Source organism: Protomyctophum bolini, assembly GCF_963924005.1.
Source record: "Protomyctophum bolini genome assembly, chromosome: 8".
Taxonomy (NCBI): Eukaryota; Metazoa; Chordata; class Actinopteri; order Myctophiformes; family Myctophidae; genus Protomyctophum; species Protomyctophum bolini.
This window is the reverse complement of record NC_137869.1, coordinates 17,839,955-17,859,209: the sequence shown is the minus strand read 5'-3', so window position 1 is coordinate 17,859,209 and position 19,255 is coordinate 17,839,955. Positions and strand designations below refer to the sequence as shown.

Sequence of the window (19,255 nt, the reverse complement as noted above, 5' to 3'; positions counted from 1 at the left end):
ACAGCGAAACAGAAAGAGCAGGACACAGACAGACAGACAGACAGACAGAGACAGACAGACACAGACAGACAGACAGACAGACAGACAGACAGACAGACAGACAGACAGACAGACAGACAGACAGACAGACAGACAGAGCGAGAGAGAGACGGCAGCCAGCCAGGTTCAAAAGTCAGTTTGAAAGTCTGTATCCTTTTTATTTTCACACTCTGCTCGATAAAATGCAAGTAGATAATAAAAAAATATAATAATACAAAATACAAACCCAGCACATATCTTATTGTGTGCAGGTGCAAGTTATTTTATAATAGTGTTCTCAGGATTTGAAAATCCACCGCATAGCGATTAAACCAAGTTTCATATTAAATGTGATTACAGTTGTCTAATATATCAAAGCGGTAATAAGGTTTTCACCTATGCCTCTGTTTGAGACAAACTTCTAAAATAAATACTTAAATATTAAGCTAGTGTTAACTATGTTGCCATTTGCAACCAAAAACCTGAATGTGTAAATTCCTGCACACCTGCTTTATGTATACTAGTTGTGCATGTGTCATGCACCCACAATAGCAGATCAACAAGCTCTCTATGCGTTGTGGTTGTGTGGTTGCAGATCGGTCACATTCGGTGCACGACACCCACATGCAAGTACTATACTGAGGCTTTATAGGAACAAGCAATGAATAATGCACATCCTTCACATGATAATTATATCAGTCACGCTCCTTTCACTTGACTTTTCAACCATCCTCATCAGACACTGACACATGTACTCATAACGGTTCGATGTACTGAACAAGAATGCCAGAAGAATGGACAATTCACAATCCTGTTGTTAGTTGTGAAGAGAGGTTCACATGGTCAGTGTCAATTCACAGCAAAGCCTGGAAGTGATGCTATGAAACACAACTTGAAACATGGATACGTTGTATGTGTGTTCTGAGAATTCCCAGGTGCTGTGTTGAGTGGAGGTCAAAACAGGCAGGCTTTAGCCATCCCGATGACTTTAAAAGTCAGTGCACAGGCCATCAAAGATGTCAACGCCCCTGCAGAGCTGAGAGCCAGGAGGAGCTGAAATCATCATGCAGTCAGTGGTCTCTAGATAGAGGTTTCAGTCATTAATACACAACAGTTGTCACAGCAGCCCTTCTGGTCTCTTCTCCAAACTGTACTGATTGGTGCGCGATACCTTCCACCCCAGAAGCATCAAGAGGCCGATCCCTGTGACTTTGTAGCCCACCTGTAGGCCCAAGTACCTGCAGGGGTGAGATAACATTAGCATCCTCGATATTCCATATAGCTTAGCAGCAGTATTATTATTACATACTTGAACCACCACAAAACTATTGTAATGATTCTGTTTAGCTGTATGTCTCCCTGTCTGTATATTGTCCACCTGAGGGTGCTGTTGTTCAAAAATGCTCATGGGTTGCTTTGCTTGTTGAGCCAAGACATGGTACATTGTAAATGTAAGTAGGTACAGTTTTTAGGTACCTTTTTCCATCATTTATACTTTTACTCCACTACAATGATTTGAAAATTTTACTCATAAGTTATTTGGCTATTTGGAAATAGATGCAAGCTCACAATGTGAGCTTGTAAGATCTATTATTTTAAGAGTTAAAGGTCAATCTATTAATTGTGGCTCAGCAGCTCAACTGTGCACATGCCTACTGTAGGTTGGCCTTGTTTACTGTAGGTTGTTAGTTCACTTATTTCAGAATTATTATTAATTATAGGTTTTCCTACCGGTTCCTCAAAATGTTGTTGTCATAGTAACCACAGCTAGACCTCTTCCCGCACACCTCTTTCCACCTGATACATGAAGTGTCAATGGCCATTCCAAAGAAAGCTGGAGCTGGTAGCCAGGCTGGACATGAATAAAGAAAGAAAGAAAGAAAGAAAGAAAGAAAGAAAGAAAGAAAGAAAGAAAGAAAGAAAGAAAGAAAGAAAGAAAGAAAGAAAGAAAGGTTCAGGATAAAACCATGAAAACTTGCATCCCAGTGTGGTTCAAATCACTAGAGGGCACTCTAACATGTGTCCATCCATGTACAATTTTGAGATGATTGGTTTTCTCTCTGGTGTGAAATCAGTTCACAAGTACAGTATGTAAATAATCACATTAAAGGACACAGTATTTGGCTTATGTGGATATTTGTGTGTTCCCTTACCGAGCAGTCTCATGAGTAAAAACTGAACCCCTATGGCGAAAGACTTCTCTTCATGGGGAACAACTCTGAAATCAAAACACAAAAAACAAACAAAAAAACATTTATTTTATATCAATAAAAAGTAGCACGACACGCCTCTCACTTTTCGACAAGTATTGGGTGTCAGTTAATATCTTCATGTTGCTGACTTATATTGAAAATTGCTTGCAGCCTGTTGCTTTGTCACTGCTTGAACACGTTGAACGCGTTTGAAGTGGCTAATGGCCTCTGTAATGACCAAATAATATAGTAGATTAGTAGATTTAAGTTGAGTTCTTATCTTATGCCTTACCTTAGCACCATCATATATAGGGGGTTGTGAGTGAGGCTGGCGATCAGTCCTGCTGCTGATAAGATGAACATGACTGGGAGCAGATAGTGAGGACAGTTGTTGGCACAAGGACCCGGGCGGGCGTGATGCTGCCCGTCTGATATACACCTACAGTTGGTATACGACTGTAAACAGTAGGAGAGAAAGCACTGTTAAATACCTATACAATGGACACTGCATATTGTTTAACTTTGGAACATCTAGCCTAACATGCTAATAAGAGATTAGTGGGGTGTGGAGACACCCAGTGGACTTTGAGGGGGGATCCCCAGCAACATGATTGATAGTTGAGAACGAAATGTACCCTTAAGGGGTCATTCGCTGATTTAGTTCATATTGGAATTATGAGGGTTTGTGGTTTGAAATCCCACAAGGAGTGTGCAAAAAGCATAGCATACTTTGAGTGCTGCTGTGTGTACTTCTAAACCAAATGTAATGGAAGTAGGCTACACCTGTCTGATCTCACAGATCTAACCATTGGCATAATGGCATTTCTCTGAGTTCCAGACAGCGTCCCACAAGCAGTGGCAGATAATTAGTCTGCGACTGCTGGGTATTAATCCATTAAGCCAGCGGCAGCCAGCCCTGACTATGTTACAGTATCACACAGTGAGCTTATGCACCGAGTCAAATTGACTAATGCTCCATTAGGAGTCTCCCAATGCCCTCACTAGTAGATTATTCACAAGCTCAACTACGTTAAGGTATTGTAGGATTGTTCCTGTCCTGTGAAAATGTGTCCTTTGTGCTGTGCGACTAATTACAGTATACATGTATCGATTGGGCATTGATCATGAACCACCCGTGTCGTGTTGGCACTGTACTGCCGTCCCACAGACAGGAAGGTGTTGGGTGTATTAATTTAACTACTACTGTACATAGCTGAGGGTGTACCAAGACATTGAATCAGTGTTCCCAGGTTTTATCTTATTATGTACCGTATGAAGTATACGGCTAGACAATTAACCACAAATATAAACGATATTTAGAACCGATATCCAACTTAATATTGCTTATGTAGGTTAATTAAATACTCGAGAAGCAGGGTTTTAGTTTGGATATGTTTTCAACGAAAACATATCTTTTTGTAATTGGCTCAATGGTTTAGTCCAGGGGTGCCCAAAAGGTAGATCACGATCTACCAGTAGATCACAAAGGATGTGCAGGTAGATCACATGACATGCCCCTAGAGAATATTTTAATTTAATTTAAATATAAAAACTATTTTTGGCATCTGCCACTTGAATTAAGTTGACTTGATTGATTGACTGACATAAAAAAGGGCCTGTCAGGTCAAACCCATAATGCAATACTTTGTTTGCAAGAGTGTTGCTGCGCACAAATAGAAGTAGATAGTAGATTACAAATTAAATACAAAAAAAAATCTGGTAATTTTGAAAGTAGCTCTCAAGTCAAAAAAGTGTGGGCATCACTGGTTTAGTCTGATGAACCACTTAACCCTTTATTATACTTACAACATTTCTAGCTTGTAGATCTGCTATTTTCACTTTTTAAAATAATCATTCATTAATTGTAATCAAGGTAAAAGTTTTAAATAATCATGATATTGATTTTAAGTTCTCAGCTACCGGGCTGAGATCTTCTACCCAAAGACAATACACTGAACACTGTGAAGGGGAATTGGGGGTAAATAAATCCCAGTGGGAACCGGTTCAGTTCTTTTTGGTTTTTAGTCCATGAGCCAGAGCTCCAAAATTGGAATGTTAATTATGAATTGAGTGTGCAAAACCATACCTATATTAGATTGTTATCACCATTAAACTTCCCCAACTTCCCCAATTGAAGACAATGATTTATTGTATTACAAATTTTACATTTTTAAATATGCAAATGAGGCATTATGTAGGAAAATATGCAAAATAATCAAAAATATGAAAAAGCTACTACTGTGGAAGGGTTATCATGTATTAATTTACTTGTATTGATCCTATAAACAATTTAATATAGCGTATAGTTTGCCCACCAATGTTGGAGCTCTGGCTCATGGACTAAAAACCAAAAAGAACTGAACCGGTTCCCATTGGGAACCAACCGGTGGAAAAGGGGTCTGAGTGTACTGTACATAATGAGTGAGTCAGTAAATGCACTTAGTTACTTTTTCACCACTGACCTGAACCCTGTAGGTGTTATTGGGGTCCTTGGTGAAGTTGGTGCAGCCAGCGTGGCATGGCGATATGTATTCTATACCATCAGAACCACACACCGGGTTGAAGGCACTGCCTGGGCAGGAGCAGTTGGAATAACACGCAGCCACAGACCTGCTGAGAGACAAAGCACCACAGCGGGCGAGAGACATCAACATTCACAGCTCAGCTGGAGGAGTGAACATACGCAAGGTACTGTAGCTCAGTGCTTTTCAACATGTGGGTCGGTACCCCACATGTTGCCCCCAGAGGACAGTGACAATTTAAGGACTTTTAAGACCTTTTTTAATGCCTAAAAAGAACACGACACGACACGACTGACGGCAAATGAGGTTTTCATAGTAACTGGAGACAGCCATATATGGAGTATGTCATGAGGCGTGATGTGGTGTGACGTGTCACAAGGCGTGACCATTATGGAGGCGTGACATGACACGACTGACGGGAAATGCAGGTTTTCAACTGCGACCTATGGTCGCAACAAAGACAAATAGAATATTAGAATCAGTATCAGTAATCATAATATTCATGATCATAATCAGTACTGTACAGTATTGGTACAGTATATAGCTTGGGTTATCAAATCATTAGCCACTTCTTATCAGTCTTATATTGCTCTAGCGATTGACTTTAAAGCAATTAAAGGTCGCTGTGTACTGTAACTGCTTGCTTATCAATAAAAAAATGCCCAGGAAAGTGGAGCACTGATATTTCTGTAAAGTTTCAACTACCATTAGACTATCAATGAGATGCAAGTTGGGCAATTAACCGGAAACATATCGAAACAAATATTTGCATTCTTTTTTTTTAATATATAATTTCCTTTTATTTCTTATAAGAATCGACAAAAAATCTATTGTGACACGATTTTCAGTACTCTATTTTAGTATAATATAATAATAATAATTATATTTAGATCTGCTATTTTCAGTACTCTATTTTAATTATCGTTCATTAATCGCAATCAAGGCAAAGGTTTGAAATAATCATCATATTATAAGTCATATATCACCCAGCCCTAATGCAAACTTTTCTGATGTCTTTTTAGAAGGGACAGCTCACCCATGCTGATGATAGTTGACCTCAGCTACTTTCTGCGTGGGACAGCCCATGAAGAACAGAGGAATGACGAGGAGTGTGGAGACGACCAGCATGACCACAGAGTAGCGCGGGATGACCTTGAGAGAGAGGCCCACCTTCTTCATGATGACCCCACCCGCCAGCATCCCCACCGCTACACACGGCAGGTTCACAGCACCTACAATACGACGAGCCACAGGCGACTCAGTTAACTACAAGCGGAGATGCACTCGTTTGCAAAAGTACTACAGTGGTTCTCATACTTCAATTTCAAGAAGAGTGCATTGACTTTTGTACACTCTCAGTACTGAGAAGGGTGCATTTGGTACAATATCAAGGAACCCAACACACTTTGATAACCACTGTACTACGGTATAACAGCCTGGGCCTCTCACACTATTCTTTGAGAAACACAAAGATATACATGGGGGTGTGGCCAAATAAGCCATTGCCTTGGTTGGAGGAGATTACAACAGTTATCAGCATGGTGTTTGTGAGACGTATAGTTTACGGCAAGATCTGTTCCTGTCCTAGTGCAAAACTCTGGTAGTCCAGGGACCTGCAACAACAGTCTGACAGGACATTCAAATGTTCATTCTTCAAGTCACAAAAAAGAGCCTTCATTTGTTTGCACCTCCAACACTCTCACGTGACGTTGATTCTCCTCTTAAAACCTACAAGTTCTGATGTCTCTGTAGCTAAAGAATGTATTCAGCTGTAGCTTTGTTGTTGAATTATATACATAACAGAGACATATTTGTCTTTCACTATTTGTGATAATGGTTGGTATGGTAGTTATTTATTGCACTTAATTGCTTGTCTCATTCACTGGCCCAGTAATCAGCAAATTGCTGCACCTGTTGTGCTTCCCTGTACAGACTACAGTAGCCTACATGTTCAATGCAATCAGGTGGGTGATTGTGACGGAGACACCAAGAACTACCCACGCACACCGATGCTTTGGCCAACTATTTGCTTATACAGAAAATAACAGGTGCAGCCAGTCAATAACTGTAGAGAGAATGTTTTTATACTACTAGTTGCTGTTATACGTAGGTAAGAAAATGTTTTCTGTCAGTACATTTTTTTATTTTTTTTTGCGGCTTACGCCTTTTATTGGTTTTTGAAGGGACAGACAGTAGGCTGACAGGAAACGGGAGAGAGATGGGGGAAGACATGCCGTAAAGGCCGTGTCGGGCTCGGGAGTCGAACCCTCGGCACACTGCAACTGGATTACCAGTCGGGTGCCCAGACGGTTACGCCACAGCCTGGGCTGTCAGAACAAAATTAATAAAATAAGCTACCGTCAAGCTAGCGTCAAGTTGTGCCATGACTAAACTACATACTTCGCTATTTTTATTTATTTATTATTATTTATCTTTAGGTACTATTTTGTATTATTTCTTGTTAAACCAAATACTTACTTTTGTGTACTCAATGTAACAAAACAATAGAGATCTTGTATCTTGAATAAGCAAACCTTCTGGGCCATGTTGTATAGGCTATAATGCAGTGATACAATCCACATACCCATGAGCATGCTGCTGTAGGAAGCTGAGGAGCTATACTGGCGTTCCAGAAACGTGTTCAGGAAGGTAGCGAGACCAGCAATGACCGATGAAAAACAGCACTGCGCCAGGACCAGTATGATGAAGAGAGGGCTGAGCAAGAGGCGTACAAACAGCCTGGGGAATGCTGATCACATGCAAACACAGACGCGGGTACACCCAAAGACACACAACACACGCACGCACGCACACACACACACACACACACACACACACACACACACACACACACACACACACACACACACACACACACACACACACACACACACACACACACACACATTTGTTCATTTTAACATTTTGGAAAACACTTGATAAAACATTGTGAATTTGATCACTCTTCTTTATAGCCTATCATGTCTCTGCCTCCCACCTTTCATCTCTCTCTCTCTCTCTCTCTCTCTCTCGGCCAGGTATAGCCAGCCCAGTACATATATACATCTGCCAATGTTGTGCCAAAGGCCAAAGAGCTTTCGCCTTTGCTGCCCCAACCCTGTGGAATGCCCTCCCTAAGGCACTCAGAGATGCCCCCACCCTTCAAACCTTCAAATCCACCCTCAAAACCCACCTCTTCAAAATTGCCTTTCCTAGCTAACCCTTTTCACTGTCTTTTAATGTTCTTTAGCTTTTAGTGTTATTTTTCCTTTTTCTATTAAAGTTGTTTTTAATTTGTTGTTACCTCTGTAAAGCCCCCCCATGTAAAGCGTCTTTGGGTACTCAGAAAAGCGCTATATAAGTTTGAGATATTATTATTATTATTATTGTTGTACACAACCTACCCTTCAGGAAGTCAAGCAAAGTGGCATCTGTTTTCTTTGGGTCTTCATTTAAGTCTGTTTCAGTCACAGTCACCTAGGAAGTAATAGATTACAATACATTCAGTGTTGTGGAGAGCATTAATGGATGCATAATATAGGAGAGATGCATAATATGCAAGAGAACTGGGCTCAGATTTCTTTATTTATAATTGGCCGGTCAAGTCCTGTACACCACAAGATGAGACAACCATGCCAATACAGTTTAAAAGAGAGGTGGAAAAATCCCCTTGAGCAACTGGCTTTTATCTTATCTCTTGTGAACTGTTTCTGCACGCAGTTTTAAATATTTTTATGAGCAGGGAGTTGACATCAATTAATCATCTATCGATGGTGAGCTAGAATGTGATTAAGGCATCTTGGCCTTGATTCAATCTGCAACAATCTGATATCTTGCAGCTCAGACCTAGGTTGGCAGTCCTTATCATGTGCTGAACATTGAAAATAAACAAATGTAGTGTTGATATCAGGCCAGTAGATGTCAGCAAAACATGACATGAAACAGGAGGACGCCCAAACACAACAGAACCTCCCGCTTTTACAGAAATATTGTTACTTACAAATTCCTGAGGCATGTTCCTTGGAAAGAAGAAGTATGGTATGGAGGTGAGAGCCAGGCAGACGGAGCAGATGAGCAGGCCCATCCACCACGCCCCAACCCAGCGTGGGTCACTGGGGATCAGCTCCTCATGGGTCACTGCAGACACCCAGAGAGAGAAAAAGAGAGAGAGAGAGAGAGAACATTACTGTCTCTCCACCAATGGGTGTGTTATCTAACAAGGTCACAAGGACTAAGGATGAAAATGATCATTCTTGCTAACGCCTTTATATTTACACTGCATTCCTAACAGTATACGGTACGGTACAGTAGCCTACGCCCTAGTGTACTGTATTCGAATGCCTTGTTCATTATGATATAGTGATATAGTGTCCCTCTCAAAAATAATCAATTCATGGATAAAGAACACATTTTATATAACAAAAGGGTTATGTTGGTTCCTGACCTCAACACTCCATCCACCTCAGTCTACCTTGGCATCCTGATGATGTCCCATTGAATGTATTCAGAACCAGTACCTGAGCCAGTTCGGTCCACATCCACATAGATCTTCAACACCGCTGCACCCATCAGGAAACCGAAGGCGGGCCCAAATGTCGAGACCGCAAAGAGAATGGCTGCAGGGCACAGAGACAGGCTGTGAGACAGGGATTCGATAGGACAGTGGTTCGCAAACTATTTCAAGTCAAGGACTCCCAAATTATCCCCACTTTGAGAACTACTGCTATATGGCAGAAATCTAATATTTCGTGCAAACTTTCTTACATATTAACATAATGCTAAAGCCCCCCTCATATTGACGTTGAATGCCCCCTCCCCCTCCAAGCGCTTGGGTCCAGACGATTCAACACGGGCTGCGGAATAACCCAGCATGGCACCATGGCCCTGAGATCGTGCCCAGGATTGTGTTCTCTTTATCTAAACCAATAGATCTATCATTGAACCGCAGGTCACTCACCTATGTAGAGGGGGGAGTTGTTCGGCCCTGCAAAATCATCGATGTAGGAGATTCCGAAAGGCTGGATGGGTACTGACCCCACGCCAAAGAGCAGCTGGGCACTGGTCATAAGCAGCCACAGGTTGGTCTTATCATCAGCCAGGCGCTTCGTCTCATCGATGCCACACGACCCTGCGGCACTGGAATTCATCTGAGGGTTGCAAATGTCGTGGCGATCTGGGGACCACAATGCCATACAAAACAGGGAGAGAGAGAGAGAGAGAGAGAGAGAGAGAGAGAGAGAGAGAGAGAACAAAGAGAATATTAATTAATTGCATTTGCAACCCACTGAATGTAGACAGACTGACTAGTTTAATTTCCTGAAGTTCCTTTGACCGCGCACCGTATGAGGCCGAGAAGGGCTTAAGCTGGTTTCGGAGAGGGAATGTTGTCGAGGTAAATTAACTGCCCGGGAGATCAGTCTAATCTTTTTGGCTTCCCTCAAGAGCACGGAGATTTGGGGCGATCCAGATGATTTATGCAAAGGGTTCAACTGGAGAGCACCTGCAGGCTTTCCAAAAACCTCTTCAGGCATCCCTATAGTGCTCCACTCAACTATATGGCACAATACCTTACATAATTCTTACTCCATAAGGGTGATTTATGCTTATTTGTGTGACAGTGTCACACACTGAAAATAGCAGATTAACAAGCTCACATCATGTCACAGCACGACAGGTTGTTAGCTTGTAGATCTCCTATTGGCTAAATGGCATGCAACCAAGTCAAGCATTATGAGTTCTTGAGCAACTGCTGTGGACAGAGTCACTGTTCCACAACACAGTTTATCACATGCCCCATAGCTGCACCTCTCCTCCTCCCAATTATACTTTTAGTTCATTTTGCAATTCTCTCTCTAAATAAATGTGTGGCTTCCCTGTTCTAACTGTAACTACAGTACCGGTCTATGTACAGTATAAGCAACTTACTAGCTGTGCAGTTTGCTAACGAAGCAGCAACGATGTAATAGTGCACCAACGTGAACTTTGCAGCATGAGGTGACGTGTCGTTTGCTGTGATTGGTGATCACAACTCGACATACATACTGTACGTAAATATATGGCCGCTTCGTTGCCACGTCGGAAAAAAGGCTTATATCCATAAACCGGTATTTCCTCCTATTTCTTGATGTCCTAAGGACATCAGGTCACAAGACAATTGTCTTACACACTATAGCTCTCTGAGATTTGTAATCCTCACTCCAATATGTTTATAATTAATGTGGGTGAACTAGGAAGCGCAGCTTCTTCTAAAATTGCATGTCATAAATTGCTCTGGATAGTGACATACTGTAAGCAAAATGCCTCAATACTCAAGAGTAAATACAAGGTCTCATAAATTGTGGTGGCATATTTGTGCATTCTCTGGTCTGGACTGACTCTGTCTGTGTAAAAAGAGACAACATCGCTGCCTTATATGCTGATTTGTGTTGAAACATACTCTATACTCTTACCGTGTAAAACAGAGTTATACACATAGTCGTCGGACAAGAAGTGAGGTAGCGTCAGCATCATGGCGCTGATGGACATCAGCAGGCCTCCTACCCCGATGAATCTGGGTCGGTGAACCCGGCTCCCAAAATAACTGACAAACACTATCAGCGCAGTGTTACCGACCTGAAAACAGACACAGTATTAAAATAAATATAATCTTGATATACTTTGTGTAAAGCTCACAAGATTTCAACGTGTTGCAGATGTGCTGTGTTGTGAGCTTGTAGTGCGATATAGAGCCTAAGTTAGGTTTGAGGGATGGAGAGCTTGAACAGTGTGGTAATTGACGGGTGACGGATGGAAGATGACATCAAAAGTTTATTCAGAAACCATGGATCATATCCATGATTAAAACAAAACAAAAAGAATACTTGGAAATTCAGTATCAGTGTCAACCATTTAGATAAGCATACAAGCTATTCTTTCATGGTGTTCTGCAGCCCTTCTTTGCCAGAGTGAAAAGATTGTTCCAAAATGTGCAGGTCCCAGTTGAGTTGTCAGGATGTGTGATTGCGATTGCGCGCTTGTTCGTGCATTTTTTTTTTTTTTTGCTTGTCAGCATCCACAAGAATAAATCTCTCACTAGTCTAACTTGTGCAGGAGTGTTGTGCTTGGCTCCTACCTCATGCAGAGAGGAAATGGTTCCTGAAGAGTAGCTGCTGAGGCCGAAGCGTCTCTCGATGGTGGTGATGGTGCTTTTGAAGTAGGAGCTGTACATGAGCTGCGTGAGCTGCAGCAGGCCATGGCACAGGACAAACATCTACAAGATGGGGACAGGGACAATATATTCAGGCACAAATTTTGGTTCTCAACGTGGGGTTAATTGTTTCGGGGCGGGGGGGGTCCTTGTGGGTGCTCCGGGGAGTCCCCAGCTAAGTGATTGATAGTTAGGAACCCATTTTCAATATTATCTTCATATAATTGGTCCTCACTAATAATGCATGTTTATTATTAAAAAAAAAAAAACTATCATTAAATCAGGGTTTGTCGCCTAACACATATCAAACTGGGAGCTGTGCTTGAAGTAGAAAAGGTAAGTATATAACATCCCCCCTCATATGCATTTGAGAAAGTATGATATCACATTGAGAATGCAGGCAGAGACTGTGGATGGAAACAAAATCTCTGGCACCGCTGTAATATTTCTCAGTGAGGACAGGATATGAAGATAGAATAAGTAATTAGAGTAAGTAGATTTAGATAAGGATTTCTTAAGTAATAGACTGGAAAGTTAGTGATGATATTGTGCAATTAGTTTTAAATCTTCCCTCCCCTGGGGGGCGGGCGGACCTCTGCTTGTGACTGATCTACTTTGTTTCATACGCAGGATGAACATGCATCATAATAATAAAAAAACAAGATGAATACAAAATATATAAAACACTGAACATTTCCATAAGAGTAATCCATATAGAAAAGAACTAGTGCAAAATTATGTGTGTGTGTGTGTGTGTGTGTGTGTGTGTGTGTGTGTGTGTGTGTGTGTGTGTGTGTGTGTGTGTGTGTGTGTGTGTGTGTGTGTGTGTGCGCGTGCGTGCGTGGGTGCGTGCGTGTGTGTGTGTGTGAGGTAATTTTTTGCCCCAACTATAGTATAACCCGGCGTACCTATCGTGGGCATGTCTTAGGTGGAAATCAATAAAAATAAATAAAGTTTTTAGCAGATCTATAAGCTCACAACACGTCGCAATGCAACACGCTGTGAGCTTGTAGCTTAGATATATTCACTGTTTGTTATGCAATGAAAGGCAGGCTTAAGTATTTATGGCTGCAGCTATGTTTGCTTTAGTACCAGTAAACATCTAGCTGTCATAACACACTACAGCATTCCAAAACATTACAATACAACACTGGTCCAATGTATATGTTACACAGGGTGTTTCAGAGAATAATGCTTTTCCACTGGATCCTCACCAATTAATATAATGTGTCAACTTTGTGCACTCACTGTTAAAAAAAACCTGTCATCGATGATGGATATTGTGGTAGTGGTACCATGCTGTAGGCGGAGGTCCAAAAATGGAAGTGGTTTGTGTCTCTCCTGCTGTTTTCAATTAACAGTGTAGAATGATTTTGTCTTCATTCACAAGAACAGACAGATTTGGAACAAAGCCTAAAACATCTTCTACCCAAGAGGCCATTTGTTTAACTATTTCCTAAATACAATTTGGAAGGGAAGGGATCTTCGGTTGGAAGACGATGTTATCGTGAAAACGATTTGCTATTATCAACAGTTGATCTGTATGTATTTCTGGAGCTGAAGCCACACAGGGGTCTCTTGGGATCAGTACCTCTCAGTATTTCAAAGTCGTTTTGGCTTATACCGTACATTATTTCATTACAGTTCTGTTTCTAGGGCACAAATTCGCACATTGGAAGCATTCCCAGTGACCTGGAAGAGCCACTGGCCTCTGTGCGTTGGGCTCTGAACAGACATGACAATTTGGCATTTGGAGTGAATCCATGTCTGTTGTTATTTACAGCATGTGGAAGAGTAAAAAAAGGTTATAGAGTAGTGAGTGCAAAATTACGAGCACATCGTTCACTACACTGGCTCCGCATCTCCTCCAAGGCTGAATAGCAAAATTTCCCTTGTGACCCATCAGTGCATCCATGGCAATGCTCCCTACTAACTCAAAAAACTTCTCACCCCACAATCCTCTGTTCAAAACCTCTCTGCCAACCCCAACCTTCTCCATCGCCCTGCCAGGACCAACTCTCTGCATTGTGGGCGACCGGACATTTTGCTCGGCTGCTCCTCATCTCTGGAATGCTAAAGCCATTTTCCATTCTTTCCCCACCACTAAATCCTAAACCACCTTGACCTTTAATCTAAAATTAATAATAAGCGAGCTTAACATTAAAATACCCTCGAAACACTTCATTTCCTCTCTTTCATATGACTTTGCTCATCCATCTATCCTTGTGAGAACCAAACGTACAGTACCAAGTGCAAGTGTGCAAACATGCTCGCATTCAGACATGCACACACGCACCCAAGTTTGCACATAGTAAACACACAATTGTTCAAAATCAAAACCAAAGGGCAAGAGGTCAAAGATTCTGTAGACAGGAATGTTACATAATGAGCTAGGCTAGAATGTGAGCCACATTCACATGAATGACCCGAATCACCGATTCTGTTCATGACTCAATCCAGTCAGTCATACTGTACTCAATCCAGTCAGTCATACTGTGTCACAAATACAATCACAGGGGTTGACCCAAGGGCATGTGCAGTACCATGGAAAGCTTGAAATGTTTCTCAACAAATGTGAGGTGTGGCAGCACTCACTGTTTACTCACGCTGTTGATACGAATGATTTAAACACAACTGATGCTTGTAATTGCAGTCAAGTCCATCATTGTGGCATCACATTTTCAAACTGTAAAGTTGCACCAGACACACAGTTGTTTTTGCAGTGGATTGTGGACGGACGGTCTCCCTGGATGTCATTGTCTGAGCCCTCTGCAGCCCCGCTGCTGCGGAAGAATCAAAGGAAGCTCTGACTTAAATATTGCAAATGCTTTTATGTCGCTGCTTGTCGCAGACACGTGTTGGGAGTCGCTGGGCTGGACATCCTTGGATTTCCAGGAGGAAGTCGTTTTTAGCAAACACATGGGTAACATATCTGACCTTACTATGGGGGAAAATGAGAAGGGAAAGGCTTGATGGCTGGGCCTCCTGATATACTTGAAAGCAACCATTCATATCCCCAGAATAACTTCCCCTTCTATTGTGAAACAAGCTCCAAACAGTTTTCTGCACAATAGCATCATGATCAAAGGTTTATAAATGACCCACAGGAGACCAAATATCCCTTTCATTATGTCCATATAGCACTGTCATAAAGAAAAGGGGACAAATAATGATTGCAAAGAGCAACGGGAACGGCTAAAATGCTCCCATAAAATGACCCACAATGAGCTCAAAGTGTTTTAATTAACTGCACTGAACTGAGATAAAAGCAAAGATCTTGACAGGGGCTTAAGTCAGGTCAGAGAGGAATGCTGTGATTGTCTTCCTCGGAACATGCGCAAACCATCTCTTTGGTGCTGTTCATTTAGCACAAATGCCTATAGGCTATGTTGTTGAAAACTGACTTTGATGTTAGAGTAAAGAAGGTGGTGCATGGTTGGGGTGGGTTAATGCTTCAGAGAATATACAGGTGTCTATATAAGTGTGGTCTAGATGTAGCCCTCAGCAAATAGGTTCAAGGCCTCTCTAAAAAAGGACAAACAGAGAGTGTCCTCATGAAACTTTTGAACACAAAGCCAGGGCCCGCACAGTATGTTCTTGTGTCAAGAAAAGATGGATCACTTTGATACTGTAGGTCCTAGTGAAACCTTTGTTGACCTGCTGGCACTTGACTTGATGATTTCGTCTTTCATGAAAGAGAAACGGGGCCAATTTTCATTGTTTAATTTCTTGACGGCCATGAGGTTAAACTAAGTTCTTGCATTACTAACAGAACAGATAAAATAAATCCCCATAAGGCTTAAGCCATTTTTAGACAAATGTGAACATAACTTCCTGGCTGGAATTCCTGCCTGGCTGAAGTTGTGATAGCCTACTATTTACCCCAGATATTTTATTACGAATTGCAATTTGTTGTACATTCCAATTGCATATTTGCCCATTGTTTGTATTACTTTACGGCGATGCAAAGGGATTTGCAATTTAATTGGGGTTTTCATTTACCTGCAATTAAGACCTCTCTGTTTTACCACTTCTGTTCTATTTAAAATAAACTAAGCCACACTTCCTTCACCAATGTGAGAAGTGAGAGTGAGAAGAGTTGATGAAGCTAAAACTTCTTTCTGTTGGCATTGCTCCCATGACTCAGTCAGTTTTTGTTTTCTTCAGATGTAGCTTTTTACCTCAGTTAAGACACACAAACAAGCATACTGAACGACATGTTCCTACATTACTAGTGTTCGTCATGAATCTCATGATGCAATTAGTCATACCTGCTACTCCTCTGTTGACACATCTACGGTACTCACAGAGAGGGATAATGTTGTACGCTTATAATGGTTCATGGTTATGAAATAATTATGTAATAATAATGTAACAGTATGTTCCAGAAAGAACTATCACCTACTGTACTAAAAACAACAATTATCTAATGAGTGGTTATACATGTCGTCCCCCCCCATCTTTAAGATGCCAGAAATGGTCCCTCAAAAATCATGATGGTTCTTTGAGGCACCTTTAACCACTTAAACCACTTAAAACTCTCAACATCATACATCATCATCATGATAAGAGGCACCGCTCACTTCAAAGTTCACACGATTTGGTGTAGAGGGGAAATCGACCGGACCAAGTATATATATACCTCTGGGTATATAGGGTTTAAGTGGTTAAGTTTGGCATCACTCTGAAGAAACCATTTCCGTTTCAGTTAGCACATTTATTTTTGAGGGGCGCTATAGCCCCTCCTATGTCCATCTTTGAGGGTGTGTGTAAACACAAACATTGTCCTAACACAAACATTGAATGCCATAGATAATGAATGGCCAGCTTCGAGCGTTTGTCCCAACACAAACATTGAATGCCATAGATAATGAATGGCCAGCTTCGAGCGTTTGTCCCAACAAACATTAAATGCCATTGACAATGAATGGCCAGCTTTGAGTGTTTGCGTATAACACATACATTGAAGACGAAGGTGAGGACGCAAATTCTGATTGGCCGGAATGAGATGCAGATGATGTATGATGATGTACAATCATAAGAGCACCCCTTACTTCACACGGGTGATGTTTTTGTACTGTAGCCTATACTTTTACACACAGAGCAAATTGCACATCTTCATTTTGAGAAAGACCACCTGCTACAGGACTTTGGAAGTGATCAGATAAGATGGAGATTGCAAAAACCTCCAATCTCCACATCAAATGTTGACAGGACCTACTGCAGTGTGTGAGAAGAAACCTGGCTGAGGATCAATACTACAGCTCTTCTCCTGGATTTAGGCCATATGAGCTGTCCCAAGAAGGTTTTCTCCATCTTCTTTGAAGTTAATCCTTAAAAGTTAAACACACTTCTACCTGTATTTTCTTTCATTATCATTTAAAATATTTTATTTGCTATATGCTATATAGACTAGAAATATTTCTAGGCGTTAAATCATCTCGTGTAGGCTACCCCGAAATTACTGTAGGCTATTATGGTAGGCTGAGTTACAAATTAAGACAATTCTTCATTGGTCAATACCACATTATCCTGATCAAAGTCAGTCCCTCCTGAGCAGAGCCCTGACTTAATTTGATCAGGATAATGCTCAATAAGTGTTCACCCTCAAATAATAAAATAAAAAAGAATTGCTCATGGTTTCCTAATGCAACAGAACTATACAAAATAAACATGGTGACATGACTGACTCTATGACCATAATTCCAAAGCAATGACAATTTGTCCTAGATGCAAGCTTTAATTCTGAACCCAATCTTAATTATGTAAAAGTAGAGATTGCACTTGACGTTAAAATGATCAATGACATTTTGGATTAAATTATTGGTATGCAGGCACACCAAATGTAAATTTACGTTTTGTTGCAAGAAAACTAAACTTCTAATTCTGTTGTAAGGTAAAGTTATAAGGTAGGCTATTGCATGATTAAATCTTATTTTGAATTTTGTCGAAATATGACCCAATCATCAATGCCACCTGTAGCATGAATTGTAGTAAACACTTCGGAAGCACCAACTTCATCTAGTTATCCTATCACCTTTCAAAACAATGAATTCAAATGCCAAAGCAAACATGTCAGCAGATCATGGTTCAAAGGTAGGCCTATAATCACTTTCAGTATCACACAACTTCGGTTACAAATAAATTTGAGTTAAATATAAATGTTCATCCAAATGCGTTGCGAATCAAAAAGACAAGTCTGCATAATTTACCATCTGCAGATTTTGTCTTTAAAAGTTTGCGTAATTATATTGTGAATTATTATATTAAGCTACCGGTATATTATATCATTTCACTCATAACTGAACACTGAAGCCTACCTTTACGTTGTAAAGTATTGATGTTGGTTTCTTCATTTTCTTTGAATATATCTCCATGTCTTTGAGTGTAGTCCGGTTCTTGTCCCGTACCATGCGTAAGTGTGTAGAGCAGAGCTTGTGTGTCAGTGGTGTGGTTAGGGTTTTATGGCCGACTGTCAGTGATGTAATGGATGGGACTCCGACGCGATTGTCCCCACCCATGTATACGTCCCAATAGGGGATTATGCATTGGGTCAGGGTGAGGGAATTCTCAAAATAAACTTGTCTAGCCAACATTATGTCTTTGTCTAGCCCTTGTCGAGTAGTCTAATGTAGCCTGGTTAATGTATATTAAGCTTACAATTAACGGTTACTGTGGTTCCTAACTTGGTAATTCCTTATCGCAGCAGATTTTTTTTTTTTTACCTCAAATAAAAAATGGGTTAATCCTGTGGCAAATTAACTATGAAATAGGTTAGTCTAACTTTACAGTCTATGTCTATAAAATACTTATACATTATCCCGTCATTGCATCACCATTGTAATTTCATTGGTTTAAAAGGTTCATGTAGGCTATAGTGTCAAATTAGGCCTACTCAGCCTAAGCACTGGTTAAATAAAACCAAAAACAAATTAACTTTTAGGCCCAAATGTTTAGTTATTCATCATATCAATTCATCAAATTATTGATAATATAATTTAGTTGTTGAGGTCATTCTCTGTATATTTGAATATAGCCTCAGCCTGTAGCCTATTATATGTGGAAATTGTGTGTATTTAGTATTTACTCATAAGTGTGCTTCCAGAAGTGACATTTCCAAATTACAATCAGGAACACAACGCTTCTATGAATAACAGTCTTGATTAAAAAAATACCACATCAATTTCAGTTTCATCATATACTGTAATTAACATAGTAAATCTGTTCTGAATGAGCAGACCACTTCAATTAGAGGAGCTTTCTTTTTCTTCCACAGAACTATATTATAATGGACAGATCTTGTTAAACGTGGTTTTAACAGGGTTTCATCACAGACT

At 40.7% G+C, this 19,255-nt stretch overlaps 1 protein-coding gene across 2 annotated transcripts; it reads right to left on the bottom strand.

The window, feature by feature from the left end:
• Window positions 1–152: 152 nt before the first annotated feature.
• On the bottom strand, window positions 153–18,364 carry slco2a1 (solute carrier organic anion transporter family, member 2A1). 2 transcript variants are annotated; one of them, XM_080769547.1, is made up of 14 exons: window positions 18,239–18,364; window positions 11,844–11,981; window positions 11,182–11,344; window positions 9,690–9,905; window positions 9,250–9,348; window positions 8,733–8,869; window positions 8,137–8,209; window positions 7,317–7,481; window positions 5,769–5,964; window positions 4,673–4,823; window positions 2,503–2,666; window positions 2,172–2,236; window positions 1,750–1,870; window positions 153–1,256 (listed from the first exon to the last, which is right to left on the bottom strand). In XM_080769547.1, the coding sequence occupies exons 1-14, from the start codon at window positions 18,329–18,331 to the stop codon at window positions 1,136–1,138; spliced, it is 1,902 nt and encodes a 633-aa protein (XP_080625673.1). In that variant the 5' UTR covers window positions 18,332–18,364; the 3' UTR covers window positions 153–1,135. The 2 variants fall into 2 exon arrangements, with proteins under 2 accessions (XP_080625673.1, XP_080625674.1); XM_080769548.1 differs by having other exon boundaries at window positions 4,673–4,820.
• Between the last annotated feature and the right edge of the window lie 891 nt (window positions 18,365–19,255).

Coding starts and splice junctions, on each gene's coding strand:
- slco2a1 (XM_080769547.1), bottom strand. CDS start 18,331: ATGGTACGGGACAAGAACCGGACTACACTCAAAGACATGGAGATATAT. Junction 8,870..9,249: donor TGTGGACCGAACTGGCTCAG/GTACTGGTTCTG, acceptor GGGTGTCTGCAG/TGACCCATGAGGAGCTGATC. Junction 2,667..4,672: donor ATAACACCTACAGGGTTCAG/GTCAGTGGTGAA, acceptor TACTGTTTACAG/TCGTATACCAACTGTAGGTG.